General features: G+C 37.3%; 1 protein-coding gene across 3 annotated transcripts in view; it reads right to left on the bottom strand.

Annotated features, from left to right (window-relative positions):
• Positions 1–13,742, bottom strand: part of MNS1 (meiosis specific nuclear structural 1) — a 100,689-nt gene that overhangs the window by 14,257 nt on the left and 72,690 nt on the right. For all 3 annotated transcript variants that reach the window (XM_066343240.1, XM_066343241.1, XM_066343242.1), the window contains exon 3: positions 5,000–5,127. In XM_066343240.1, coding sequence (XP_066199337.1) covers positions 5,000–5,127 — 128 coding nt within the window. The remainder of the gene's footprint in view (positions 1–4,999; positions 5,128–13,742) is intronic.

Below are 13,742 nucleotides of genomic sequence, written 5' to 3'. Positions count from 1 at the left end.
TTACTGTGTAGCTCCTACCAGAGGGCCCCAACCTGGTCACAAGCAATGGCGGAACTTGACCATACTGAAGGCTAGACCACAAAACAAATCTCAATAAATTTAAGAATACTGTCTCTTTGAGTTTGTTTTGCTGTATTCTCCAGTCACAATGGTATAAAACTAGAAATTACAAGGAAAAAAAATGAAAAAAACAAACACATGGAGGCTAAGTATCACGCTACTAACCAACGAATGGGTTAACAAAATCAAGGAAGAAATCAAGATACCTTGAGACAAATGAAAACACAATGTCCCAAAAATCTATGCGACACAGCCAAAGCAGTTCTAATACAGAAATTCATAGCAATACATGCCTACCTCAAGAAAAAGTAAATGTCACCTAGATTTACTACACATTTACCTTCCAAAAGTTCTGACATTAATATTGGGATCATTTCCATTCTTCTACCTGAAGAACTTCGCTAGTATTTCCTTCAATGCAGGGTTATTGGTGATCAAGTCTTTTTTTTTTTCTGAAAAATGTTATTTTTCATCCATATCACATACTTAATTTTAATAATATCTTGATTATCAGTCTGGAATATAATAGTATTGGCATCAGCAAGGAACAGGTTATACGTTTCAATAAAGGATACTATTTCTGTCTCTGAGTTTGTTTTTGCTGCATTTAAATACAAATTATATAGGAGATATTTTTTTGCTGCAGTTAAATACAAATTATATATGAGCTACTGTTTTTGCTTTCATAAACCCATTTTACTATGTAACATGTATAGTTGCTAATTATGTAATTATAAGTTGTATCATTATTATACAACTATATAATTAATGAATTACTTTGTACTATATGTATACAGGATTTCTAAAAATGGGTAATGAGTTTCTGAACTCCACTTAAAAGTAGTGATAAAATTGTCCTTTAAATATTTACTTGGATAAAAAATAAGTCGTGTTCAAAATTCAATAACAAAAGTCTCATGACTTCTGAACTTATTTTTAAAATAAATTTCAATTATTTTTAGAAATTTACCCTGAGCTTTAAAAATTTGTTTTAAATGTAAACAGCCTAATCTTAGTATAGGTGACATTGAGTTACTTTGGATACATTTTTTTTTTTTTTTGTATTTTTCTGAAGCTGGAAACGGGGAGAGACAGTCAGACAGACTCCCGCATGCACCCGACTGGGATCCACCCGGCACGCCCACCAGGGGGCGACGCTCTGCCCCTCCAGGGCGTCGCTCTGTTGCGACCAGAGCCACTCTAGCGCCTGGGGCAGAGGCCAAGGAGCCATCCCCAGCGCCTGGGCCATCTTTGCTCCAATGGAGCCTCGCTGCGGGATGGGAAGAGAGAGACAGAGAGGAAGGAGAGGGGGAGGGGTGGAGAAGCAGATGGGCACTTCTCCTGTGTGCCCTGGCCAGGAATCGAACCCAGGACTTCTACACGCCAGGTCGACGCTCTACCACTGAGCCAACCGGCCAGGGCTTTGGATACATTTTAAATATCAGAGTAACGTATCCTTATATGTACCAATTTAAAGATGAACATACTCATCATAAAAATGGTGCATTTCTGCCTGCCATTCAAAATTTTTCCAAGGCTTAAGCACAAATATGATATTCTTAGAATTTTGCATTGCCGAGAGGTAGCATACTCTATTTGAATGAGTGCTTAACTGAATTACTTTTGCCTTCAATTTGAAGAAAATTTTCGCAATAGAATTTTAGATGGGCTATTATTTCCGTTAAGCCCTTTAATTCCACTGCCTTCTAGTTTCCACTGTTGCTACTAAAAATTCACTCATACTTTTTATTGTTGGTCCTTTAAAGGTAATAGTCTTTTTTTCTGTGTGGCTACTTCTGTTATTTTTATGATTGTCTCTACAGTTGGATTTCAAAAGTTTGACTCTGAGGAGTATGGGTGTTTTCATTATTTAAGGCACGTTAACCTGTGGCTTTATGTCCTTTATCGTTTTTGGAAATTCTTGTCCAGTACCTCTTCATATATTGCTTTGCATCATTCTCTTTCATGTCTCCTACCAGGGCTAAAATTACGTATGTTAGAACTTTCCACCATATCCCTAATTTCTCCAGTATCTTTTTCTATCCTTTTGTTTTGCTGTGCTTTATTCTGGATATTTTCCGCCAACCTGCTAATACTTTCTCTCTTCATCTGTTTCAATCTAATAAAATCTAATTAAATTCTATATTATTGAAGTAAAACATGCACTAAAGTACACAAATCTAAAGCACGTAGCTTATACAAACATCAAACACCTGGCCAAATGCTTATGGACCAAGTTCTGCTTCATATAACTCTCACCCATATTTTTGGAATCAGATTATAAACTCCAGGCTCACCACTCTGGTTTCCCTGCTCTCCCAGATCTTACTTTTATACAGTGTGTCCGTAAAGTCATGGTGCACTTTTGACTGGTCATAGGAAAGCAACAAAAGACGATAGAAATGTGAAATCTGCACCAAATAAAAGGAAAACTCTCCCAGTTTCATACCTATTCAGTACAGTTCAATGTGGGCTCACGCCCAGATTTTTTAGGGCTCCTTAGGGAGCTATCCCGTAGAGCCTCTACAGACCCGTCACTGACTGATGGCCTACCAGAACGGGGTTTCTCCACCAAACTGCTGGTTTCCTTCAACTGCTTATCCCACCGAGTAATGTTATTCCTATGTGGTGGCGCTTCGTTATAAATACGCTGATATTCATGTTGCACTTTGGTCACAGATTCGAATTTAGCGAGCCACTGAACACACTGAACTTTCCTCTGTACTGTCCACATCTTGACTGGCATGGCCGTGGGCTGCTCCTCTATATACACGATGTTACGTTATCATCTGCACATGCACACATGCTGCCACAGCATCCTACAGAAACTGGGACGGTTTTCCTTTTATTTGGTGCAGATTTCACATTTCTATTGTCTTTTGTTGCTTTCCTGTGACCGGTCAAAAGTGCACCATGACTTTACGGACACACTGTACTTTCTCCAGACAGTCTCTTCTCAGAGGGAGCACTTATCTGGGTCACTCAGTCTACAACTGCGAGGCGTGGAAAGCTCCTCGATTTAAGTCTTGTGTCAGTGAATTAGACAAAGACTTCTTAAATAATATAAAACTATGAGTGGTAGCTAACAATGATTGCAGAATTAAGGTCCAAAAAAATAGTTTGAGACTAGAACAATATGATTATATTAGCAGTAATTCTAAATCTTTTTTTTTTTTTACAGGGACAGAGAGAGAGTCAGAGAGAGGGATAGATAGGAACAGACAGGAACAGAGAGAGATGAGAAGCATCAATCATCAGTTTTTTGTTGTGTCACCTTAGTTGTTCATTGACTGCTTTCTCATATGTGCCTTGACTGCGGGCCTTCAGCAGACCGAGTAACCCTTTGCCCGAGCCAGTGACCTTGGGTCCAAGCTGGTGAGCTTTTTTGCTCAAGCCAGAAGAGCCTGCGCTCAAGTTGGCAACCTCGGGGTCTCGAACCTGGGTCCTTCTGCATCCCAGTCCAACGCTCTATCCACTGAGCCACCGCCTAGTCAGGCTAAATCTCTTTTAAGAATTATAATCCCCTAGAGAATTTAAAAGTTGTAGACTTACAAAAATATACATGGATTTATTTGCCAAACATAAATTAAGATATAATTTAACAAAGCTTAAAACCCCTGAAGCTCATCTATGGGTCCTAGCATATTCTGTAGAAACCCTGCTCAGTTAAAATGAAATGCAACAATTTTCAAAGTAATTTTCCAATGTGTATATTCACAATGTAAGTACAGGATGGGCATTTAGCCCTGAGTTTTCATTAAAAGGGTAGCATGGCTGCCTCTAAAAAAATAAATCTTAGGCAATATTAAGAGACATTCTAGAACAATGTGGTTAATAGTCCCACTACTTGGGGGTAGTAAGCAGTAGGAAGTGTGATTAGATGAAGAAATTGTGGGGGCACCTGACCAGGTGGTGGCACAATGTATAGAGTGTTGATCCAGATTCGAAACCCCCAAGGTCACCAGCTTGAGTGCAGGCTCATCCAGATTGAGCATGGGCTCACCAGCTTGAGTGTGGGGTTGCTGGCTTGAGTGTGAGATCATAGACATGACCCCATGGTCACTGGCCTGAGCCCAAAGATTGCTGGCTTAAAGCCCAAGGTCACTGGCTCGAGCCTCCCAGTTAAGGCACATTTGAGAAGCAATCAATGAGCAACTCAAGTGCCCCAACAAAAAATTGATGCTTCTTATCTCTCTCCCTTCCTCTATCTGTCTGTCTGTCTCTCTCTCTCTCTCTCTCATGCACTTAAAAAAAAAAAAGGAAAAAGAATAAAAAAGAAATTGTGGGGACAATATTTTGTTAAGGAAGACCAATCTAAATTAGATCTTCAGAAGAGAACCTGGATGGTGAGCAAATAAAGAAATGAGGATGTTAACTTACAGAAGAAAACATTTAGTGGACTCATAAATATGAAAGGATATCCTAAAGAAGAACTAAATATTTTCCCCATCAGAGAGCAAAACTGAGACAAGTGCATGAAAGTTACAGGGAAATTAATTTTGATACAGCAGTGGAAAAAAAAGATTATTCAAAGTTAGGGCTGAATGAAAGAGAAAGCTCCTATCAAAATCACTAGAGGTGCTGACCACAGCTGACCAGCCACTGTCCAGAATGCTGTAGGAAGTTTACAGAGGAGTAAAAAATTAAATGAGGCATCACCTAAGATTTCTCTTAAGATTCCATGAGTCTTTTATAAGAGATCATTTTAAAAATTATGTTTAAAGAAAAGAGCAAATGGGATTGACTTACTATTTTTCACTTTAAGTATCAACACTACTTCTAGGAATACAATTTCTTATAAAGCAGTTAAGTATTTCCAGGCAAAATATTAACTAAGCACAATAATGTAAAGGAAGAAATTTCACTCTCAGGTACTAAGCATTACATAAAAGCTTAAAGATAAAAACGAAATAAATGAAATTTAAAGAAACCAAGATACCTGTTTTCTCTTACTTGCTGCCTTATCTTTTCATCCTTTAGACTTTCGTGTTTCAGTTTTGCCAGTTCCATAGCCAATTTTTCTTCTTGTTCAAGCTGGAGTTCCCTCAATCTTTTGTTTTCTTCTGCCTGAATAAAAAAATACATAACTACTTATTTGCCATCTAGAATCAGTTTTTTCACTAAGGTTGAATTTACTTGCTTATAACAGAAACCTGCAAGTGCCTTCAGCATAACAATCACCTATTTATGTTTTATTTTAAAATACAAACTATTATTTAAATAACTTTCCAAATATTTTATCGTGGGAAATTTCAAACATCACTAATAGTAAGAAAAATATTAAAAAACCACTCCCAGGTAGCCATCGTTCCTCTGCAGTGATTATCACTATTTTGCTAACCATTTTTGCTCTACCTTTACTCCCCACCGTTTTCTTTTTTCCTAGAGTAACTTAAAACAAATCCTATATATGCCATTACCATGTAATAGAATATTGATCTCTACTTAATAAGAATTTCTTCCTATATAACAACTATGCCATTAACATGTCTAAATAAATTAACAGTAATTCCTTAGTAAGGTCTAACATCTTGTCCATATTCACATTTCCCCAATTGTCTCAAAGATGCCTTTTTTGTTGTTGTTCAGATCAAAATTCAAGTAAGGCCCACATATTGTATCTGGTTATTATCTCTTTTAAGTCTCCTTCTTTTTGCAACAGTCACCCCCATAGACACACTTTTTCGTTCCAAGCCATTGATTTGTTTTAGAAATTAGGACCTATCTCCAAGAGAATGTTCCACATTCTAAATTTAACTTACTGTATTTAACTTGTCTCTTTTGTATTTTCCTGTAAAATGGTAGAAGCTTAATTAAGTTCTGTATTAAGGGAAGAATAAGCACATGAATATGTGTTCAACAGCATTAGCCACCAGGAAATGCAAGTTAAAGCTACAATGATGTATCACTACATACCTATTAGAATAGCTAAAATAAAAAAGAGTGGCAAAACTAAATGCTGGTGAGAAATTCCATTATTCACACATTGTTGGGTGGGGATGTAATATGATATAGCCACTATAAAAAAGTTTGATAGTTTGTTATAAAACTAACATGCATGCAATTAACCATACTAGTCAACAATTGTACTCTTTCTTAAGCATTTATCCCAGAGGAATGAAAACATGTTTATTTGAAGACCATACTCAAGTGTTTACAACAAATTTATTTAAAAGAGCCAATACTGGAAATACCAGATATGTCTCAACAGGTGAATGGTCAAATAAACTGTGGCATGTCCACACCGTAGGATACTACTCAGGAAGTATGGACACAAGCAACAACCTGGACGGATCTTCAGGAATTAGGCTGAGTGAAAAAAATCCAGTCCAAAAGGGTTACATACTGTTTGATTCCATTTATATAATGTTCTTGGAACATGTTCTTTATTTTAAAATTGAGATATTCACATAGCATAAAATCCACCTTTCCCAATTTACAACTCAGTGGTCCCTTAGTATAGTCACAATATCGTGCAACCATCACCACTATCTAGTTCTAGAACTTTTTAAAAAAACCTTTTTATAGAGGTTTGGTTTCATAGCAAAACTGAGCAGAAAGAACAGTTCCTATGTACCCTCTGCTTCCACACATGCACTGCCTCCCTGCTATCAACATCCTGCTCCAAGGTGGTACACTTGTACAATCAGCCTGCATTGCCACGTCATCGTCATCCGAAGTCCACAGTTTACGTTAGGGCTCACTCTGGCGTTGACCATTCTGTGGGTTTTGACAAATGTATAATGACACGTACTCACCATTACAGTGTCCTACAGAGTAGTTTCACTGCCCTGCAATTCCTGTGCTCTGCCTATTGATCTTTCCCCTGAGATTTCTCACAACCAGTGGTCTTTTTATTGTCTCCATAGTTTTGCCTTTTCCAGAACGTCAGATAGTTGAAACCATACAGTACGTAGCCTTTTCAGACTGGCTTCTTTCACTTAGTAAAATACACTTTAAGTTCCACCATGCCTTTTCATGGATTGTTATCTCATTTCTTTTTAGCACTGAATAATATTCTATTGCCTGAATTACTTATCCATTCACCTACTGAAAGACATCTTGGTTGCTTCCAAGTTTGGCAATTATGAATAAAGATGCTATAAAATTTATGTACAGGTTTTGGTGTGGCCACAGTTTCCATGTTTCAGAACGTTTTCATCATCCCGCCCCCTAAAACCCATAACTGTTAGCAGTCACTCACCAGTGTCCTCACACCCCCTCAGCCTCCGGCAACCACTAATAGGGATTTGCCTATTCAGGTATTTCATTTAGTGAAGCCATACAATACATACTCTTTTTGTATTTGGCTTGTCTCATTTAGCATAATGATTTTCAAGATTAATTCATTCCTTTTGGTGGCTGTACTGTAATATTCCATTTTGTGGATACAACAAATTTTGTTTATCAACTCATGGGCATTTGGACTGTTTCCACTTGTTGGTCATCATGAATAATATAGCTATGAACATTAATATAGAAGTTTATATGTGGACATGATTCCAACTATCTTGAGTATATACCTAAAGTAGGATTGCTGGGTAATATAGTAACTATATTTAACTTTTTGAGAAACTATCCAACTGTTTTCCACGGTCACTACACTATTTTAGATTTCTGCTAGCAATGTACAAGGGTTCCAAGTTCACTACATCTTTGCCAACACATTTCTTTTATAAATTACAATCATCAGGGTCTGAAGTGATATCTCATGTAGTTTCAATTTGCATTTCCCTAATGACTAATGATGTTGAGCATCCTTTTCTGTGCTTACTCATTTGTATATAGTCTCTGGAGAAATGGCTATTGAAATCCTTTGCCTATTATTTTTCTTTTTATTGTTGAGTTGTATATATAACGTTCTTGAAATGACAAATTATAGCAATGGAGAACATATTAGTGGTTGCCAGAGTTAGGGATAAGGTAGAGGTAGAGAACAAAGAGATGGTTTGCTTATAAAAGGACAAAATGAGGGATCTTCATGGTTGTGGAACTCCTATATCCTGACTGTGCTGCTGGATATACAAATATACACACGTGATAAACTGCACAGAACTAAATACACATGCACACACATGCATACAAGTAAAACTGGGGAAATCTGAACATGACTGATGGATGGTGTTGCTGATATGTTGTTTATGATCATACTGTAGTTCTGCAAGATGTACCATTGGGAAATTTTTGGTACAAGGAATATAGGATCTCTCTGTATTATTTCTTACAACTGCATATGCATCTACTATTATCCCAATAGAAAGTTTCAATTAACAAAAAACACCGCAAAGCAACTAGAATTCTTACATATTACTTGGGAAAATGTGAAAACAGGGAAGCAACTTTGGAAAACAGTTTGGCAATCTCTTATAAAATGAAATATATACGCATCATATAATCCAACCATCCTATTCCCTGATTTCTATTCAGTAGAAAAGAAAAATTATGTTCATACAAATGTTTGTAATCAAATGCTGATAGCAGCTTTATTCTTAATTGCCAAAATCTCAGATTTGGAAAAACTCAGATTTCCTTCAACCTGTGAATGGATAAAATATGGTATAGCTACACAATGGAATACTACTCTACCACTCAGCAATTAAAAGGAGTAACTCACGCAATAACATGGAGTCTTAAATTTGTTTTGCTAAATAAAAATGTCAAACCCAAAAGGTTACATATTATATAATTTCATTTATAATATACTATGAAAAGGTGACAAAAGTCACTGTTTTCCCAGGGATGGGGGAGTGAGCAACTGACTACAAAGCAGCAGCATCACACTTCTTGTGTAATGGAATTTTGTATGACATTGTGATGGTAGAAACAATTCTATGCATTTGTCAAAATCCATCAACTATACATCAAAAAGAATGGATTTTATAATATGCAAACTTAAAAAGAAATCAACCAGTATATCCATACTATGTACTACGAAATGATAATAGAAAGGAATCAACTATTGATACATCTAACAACATGGATGAATCTCAAGAGCATTATGTTGAGTGAAAAACGGCCTACGCAAAGATGACAGACATATGTATGGAATCACAAACATGATTACAGTTATATAACATTCTTGAAATGACAAAATTATATAGATGGAGAACAAATTACTGGTTGCCGGTCATAGTGGGGACTGAAAGGAGCACGTGACTATTAAGGGGTAGCATAAATGAGGTCTTTGCGGTGGTGAAACAGCTCTGCATCCTGAATGAGATTGTAGCAGAAACACATACATGTGATAAAATGACATAGAAGCATATTGTACCAATTTCATTTTCCAGGGTTTGATATACTACAGTTATATAGACATAACCACTAAGGGAAACCAGCCATGGATACAGTGGACCTCTCTGTACTATCTTTGCAACTTCACAAGAATCTGTAATTATTTCAACATTAAAAAAAAATTTTTGGCCCTGGCTGGTTGGCTCAGTGGTAGAGCATCAGCCTGGTGTGCAGGAGTCCCGAGTTCGATTCCTGGCCAGGGCACACAGGAGAGGTGCCCATCTGCTTCTCCACCCCTCCCCCTCTCCTTCCTCTCTCTCTCTTTCCCTCCCGCAGCCAGGGCTCTCCATTAGAGCAAAGTTGGCCAGGGCACTGGGGATGGCTCCATGGCCTCTGCCTCAGGCGCTAGAATGGCTCTGGTTGCAACAGAGCATTGCCCCCTGGTGGGCATGCTGGGTGGATCCCGGTCGGGTGCATGCAGGAGTCTGTCTGACTGCCTCCCTGTTTCCTACTTCAGAAAAATACAAAAAAAATAAATAAATTTTTAATGAATAAACCAGATGTAGGAGGGAACAATGCAGACTATGACAGGCAGGAGTGGATATAAGTAACTCTGGAACATTGTTTGACTAGATATTGTAAGGCTAAAGACAGAAAAAAGCTGAACCCAAATCTACAATGTAGTAAATAAATTCGTGGTTCACAGAGGTGCAGGTCAGCAATTCTGAAACTTTTATTTGTATAATAGGGTTGAAAAAATAAGTAAATATATTCTAGACAATGAGAGCCAACTTTCTCTTGTTGGAGAAAGCAGTTACAAAAAAGGAAAGGGGAAAAGTTAAAATGATCAATGTGATGTCAAATTTGAGTCAGCAGTACCAGTTATTATAGTTATTTTTTTTTCTATTAACAAATATATGCAGATAGACACAAAAGTAAACATAGATTTGTATGCACTGATTAGTGTACATTTATTTTCTAATTCTTTTCACCTAGAGGGAATAAAGCAGTAAACCCCAGTAACAATGAACATACCCATCATTCAGATCTTGGTTTCTAAACACCATTCTCCAGTTAAAGAAACCAAGTCTCCTTAGAGAAATAGTCAATTCCAAGGCAAAGAGAGAATAAGCTGAGCCTGGAACATCTTGTGGTTCCAAAAAGCAAGTAAATGGGAAAAAATAGAAAGAGAGAGAGAGAAAGAAAGAGAGAGACAGAGAAAGAAAGAGAAAGAGAAAGAAAGAAAGAAAAAGAAAAGAAAGGAAGGAAGGAAGAAAATAAAAGTAGAGCATGATGTCAGAAGGGGACAAAAAACATTAAAAAAAGTTTCCAAAGGGCAAAATTGGAACAACAAGCACAACAAAATAAGTAACAGTAGTACTAATTATAACAAAAAGTATAAAATAAATATCTAATAATCCACACTGATACAAATAACTGAACAAATATACGGGGGAAAAGGGACCACTCTTATGGAGAAATTTCAACTAATAAATGAAGAATGAGGCAAATAGAAAATTACCATTAGAATCCAAAGGTAATAATTGCTAAAGATTCACCAATGAATGTTAATATCAGTGGGCAGAAATTTAAGCAGAAACAGGATATTTCCATAGTCTTAAAGTATCTCCTTCAAATATTTAGTATTTACAAAGTGTAAAATAATTCTAAAGTGCGAACTTTGCAGAGGAGAATCCTGGTAGATATCACCTTAATCGAGTAATCAAGGTTAATATCAAGAATAAAACATATCAACATCATGTATCCCTGATAAAATATATGAAAAGGTTATTAAGGTCCCCAATCATTTGACTTTGAGTTAACCAGAAAAGAGATTCTCTTAGGTGGGTCTGACCTAATCAGGTGAGCCCAAAAACTAGAAAAGAGATTCTCCTAGGTGGGTCTGACCTAATCAGGTGAGCCCCAAAACTAACAAGTAATAGTTGAAGTTACTGCCCTGTGGAATTTAGGGAAGCAAACTGTCATGTTGTGGAGAGGGTTGTGTGGCAGGTAATTCAGCACCCTCTGAAAGATAAGGGCTTTGGCCTACTTACAAGAACACGAATTCTGTCAACTCCAAGAAAACCCCAAGAGGACCCCAAGATCCAAGTGAGAATGCATGCCAGACAACACCTTGAATTCAGCCCTGTGAGACCCAGCAGACAATCCAGCTATATGGTGTTTGGATTTCTGACCAACAGAAACTGTAAGGTAATCAATGGTGTTTTAAGCCACTAAATTGTGATAATTTGTTACACAGGAACAGAAAACTAATATAACAAATAAACAGTAGTCTTTAATATTGTCAAAATCATGAAAAGACAGGAAAAAGTGAGGAACTCTCATAGACTAGAGGAAACTAGGATTAGAGAAACTAGGGAGACATGACAACTAAATGCAATTTGTGATCCTGGAACAGAAAAAAACCATTAATGGAAAACTGATGTAGATCAGTATTTAACATCTCAATAAATCCTGTACAGCAGTTTAGTTACCAGTATTGTGCCAAAGCTAATTTCCTCATTTTAGTGATTTTTCTATAATCATTTAAGATGTTAAAATAAAGGGAAGTCAGGTAAAGAGTATACAGAAATTCTCTATACTATTTTTGTAACTCTACCATAAATCTAAATTTACCTCAAAATAAAGTTAAAAATATGCATATTTCCAAGTTCTGTCCACTAAAAGACCTGGAATCAATGATAACCCAAGAATAGAAAGCACATTTAACACCCTAATTGTCTCTAAATATTATTATTATTATTATTATTATTATTAATTAGGTGGAACAAGACTGTCACCTTTTTTTTCAAGTTGATTTTAGAGAAAGGAAGGGAGGAGAATGGAGAGATGGGGTAGGAAAGGGGGAAGAGGAAGAGAGAGAGAAACATCAATTTGTTGAGTTCTGACTGGGGATTGAACCTGCAATCTTGGAGTATTGGGACGACACTCTAACCAACTGAGCTGACTGGCCAGGTCTAAATATTATTTCCCCTAAATGATAAATAATAACTGGCCTTGGTACAATGGCCAATTCCAGGTGTGAAGCAAGAAATGTACAAGATAAGCCTTGTATTGGTCAGGACTTTCCAGAGAAACAGAACCAACATAATAAGGAATTGGCTCATGTGAGTATGGAAGCAGGAAGTTCCAGGATCTGAAGGGTGAGTCAGAAAGCTGGCAACTCCAGAGAGCCAATAGTTTAGTTCCAGTCTGAGTCTGAAGGACTGGAACCAAGCAAACTGATGGTGTAGTTCCTGTCTGAAGGCTGGCAGGCTGGAGACTCAGGAGGAGCAGAGGTTTCGGTTAAACTGTGAAGGTAGGAAAAAGCTGATGTCCCTCCTAGCTGGAAGGCAGTCAGTAGCAGTTTCCTCTTCATCAACCTTTTTGTTCTATTTAGGCTTTCAAATGATGGGAAGAAGCCCGTCCACATTAGGGAAGTTTGCTGATTTAAATGTCAATCTCATCCAAAAACACCCAGACTAATGTTTAACCAACTGCTTGGGAACCCCATGGTCCAAGCAAGTTGACACACAAAATTAATTATCACTACCCTGGAATATTTTTCGCTGACAGAATGCAAGGAAACTGTCACAGATTAAGGAGTCTGGTCAAAAGGACACAAGCAATAAAAGGGCATCCACTAAAAAAAAAAAAAAAAAAAAAAAAAAGGGCATCCACTGGCCAAGAGGGGACACTTTGAGCATTAAAAAATTCAATTAATAATAACTGTAATCATAAAGGCCCATAAGTCCATAAAGATATTCTTTAAAAAAGTAAACTAGAGGAAAATTTAAAAGAAACAACAACATAGGCAGACACCAATGGAAATGACTAGGGCACCAATTATTTACTGTGAAAATTAACTACCTCCCTTCCCAGTAAGAACTGTATTTTAGGGTACTAGAAGGCCAGGGGCCACTGCCATCGTGGCCATTCACATGTAGGTTCTCATTGAATTCAGACAGATGGTAAAGAAACAGAGGAGTCAAAAACTGGTGGTCCATGCCTTTATTCTAGCCTCGCAACCGGCTGGTGAGTAAAAAGACACAGGACACCAAAACCCACTCACATGTTCTCCAGTTCTACAACCAGGAGAATCTTTTCCAGTTTTTCCTAGAATCAAAGGCCCCCCACCAGCTTCAGTCCCCTCTGCTTCCCCATCTCCTTTCTGCACAAATTGGTTTCTCCTTCAGCACTCTGCCATCTTGGCTGCCTTTTCTGCAAAAACATGGCTTCCTTCTTCATCCTTCTTCTTCTTAAAACTTTTTGGAGCGAAACCCCTCCTCCAGTACACATTAGCATAACAAAGCCCCTTCCCAAGCAGGAAGGTAATTAGCAATTTCAACTGGCAGCATAGTTTATGTGGGCAGTGATCATTTTTAACAATAACAGTGAGTAAAATCAGAAAATACAGATTTTATAAACTCATTTGCCCAACAGGTACCAAA

The sequence above is a fragment of the Saccopteryx leptura genome, chromosome 6, assembly GCF_036850995.1.
Source record: "Saccopteryx leptura isolate mSacLep1 chromosome 6, mSacLep1_pri_phased_curated, whole genome shotgun sequence".
Lineage (NCBI taxonomy): Eukaryota > Metazoa > Chordata > Mammalia > Chiroptera > Emballonuridae > Saccopteryx > Saccopteryx leptura.
The sequence above is the reverse complement of the archived record's forward strand: the minus strand, read 5'-3'. Positions and strand labels throughout refer to the sequence as shown.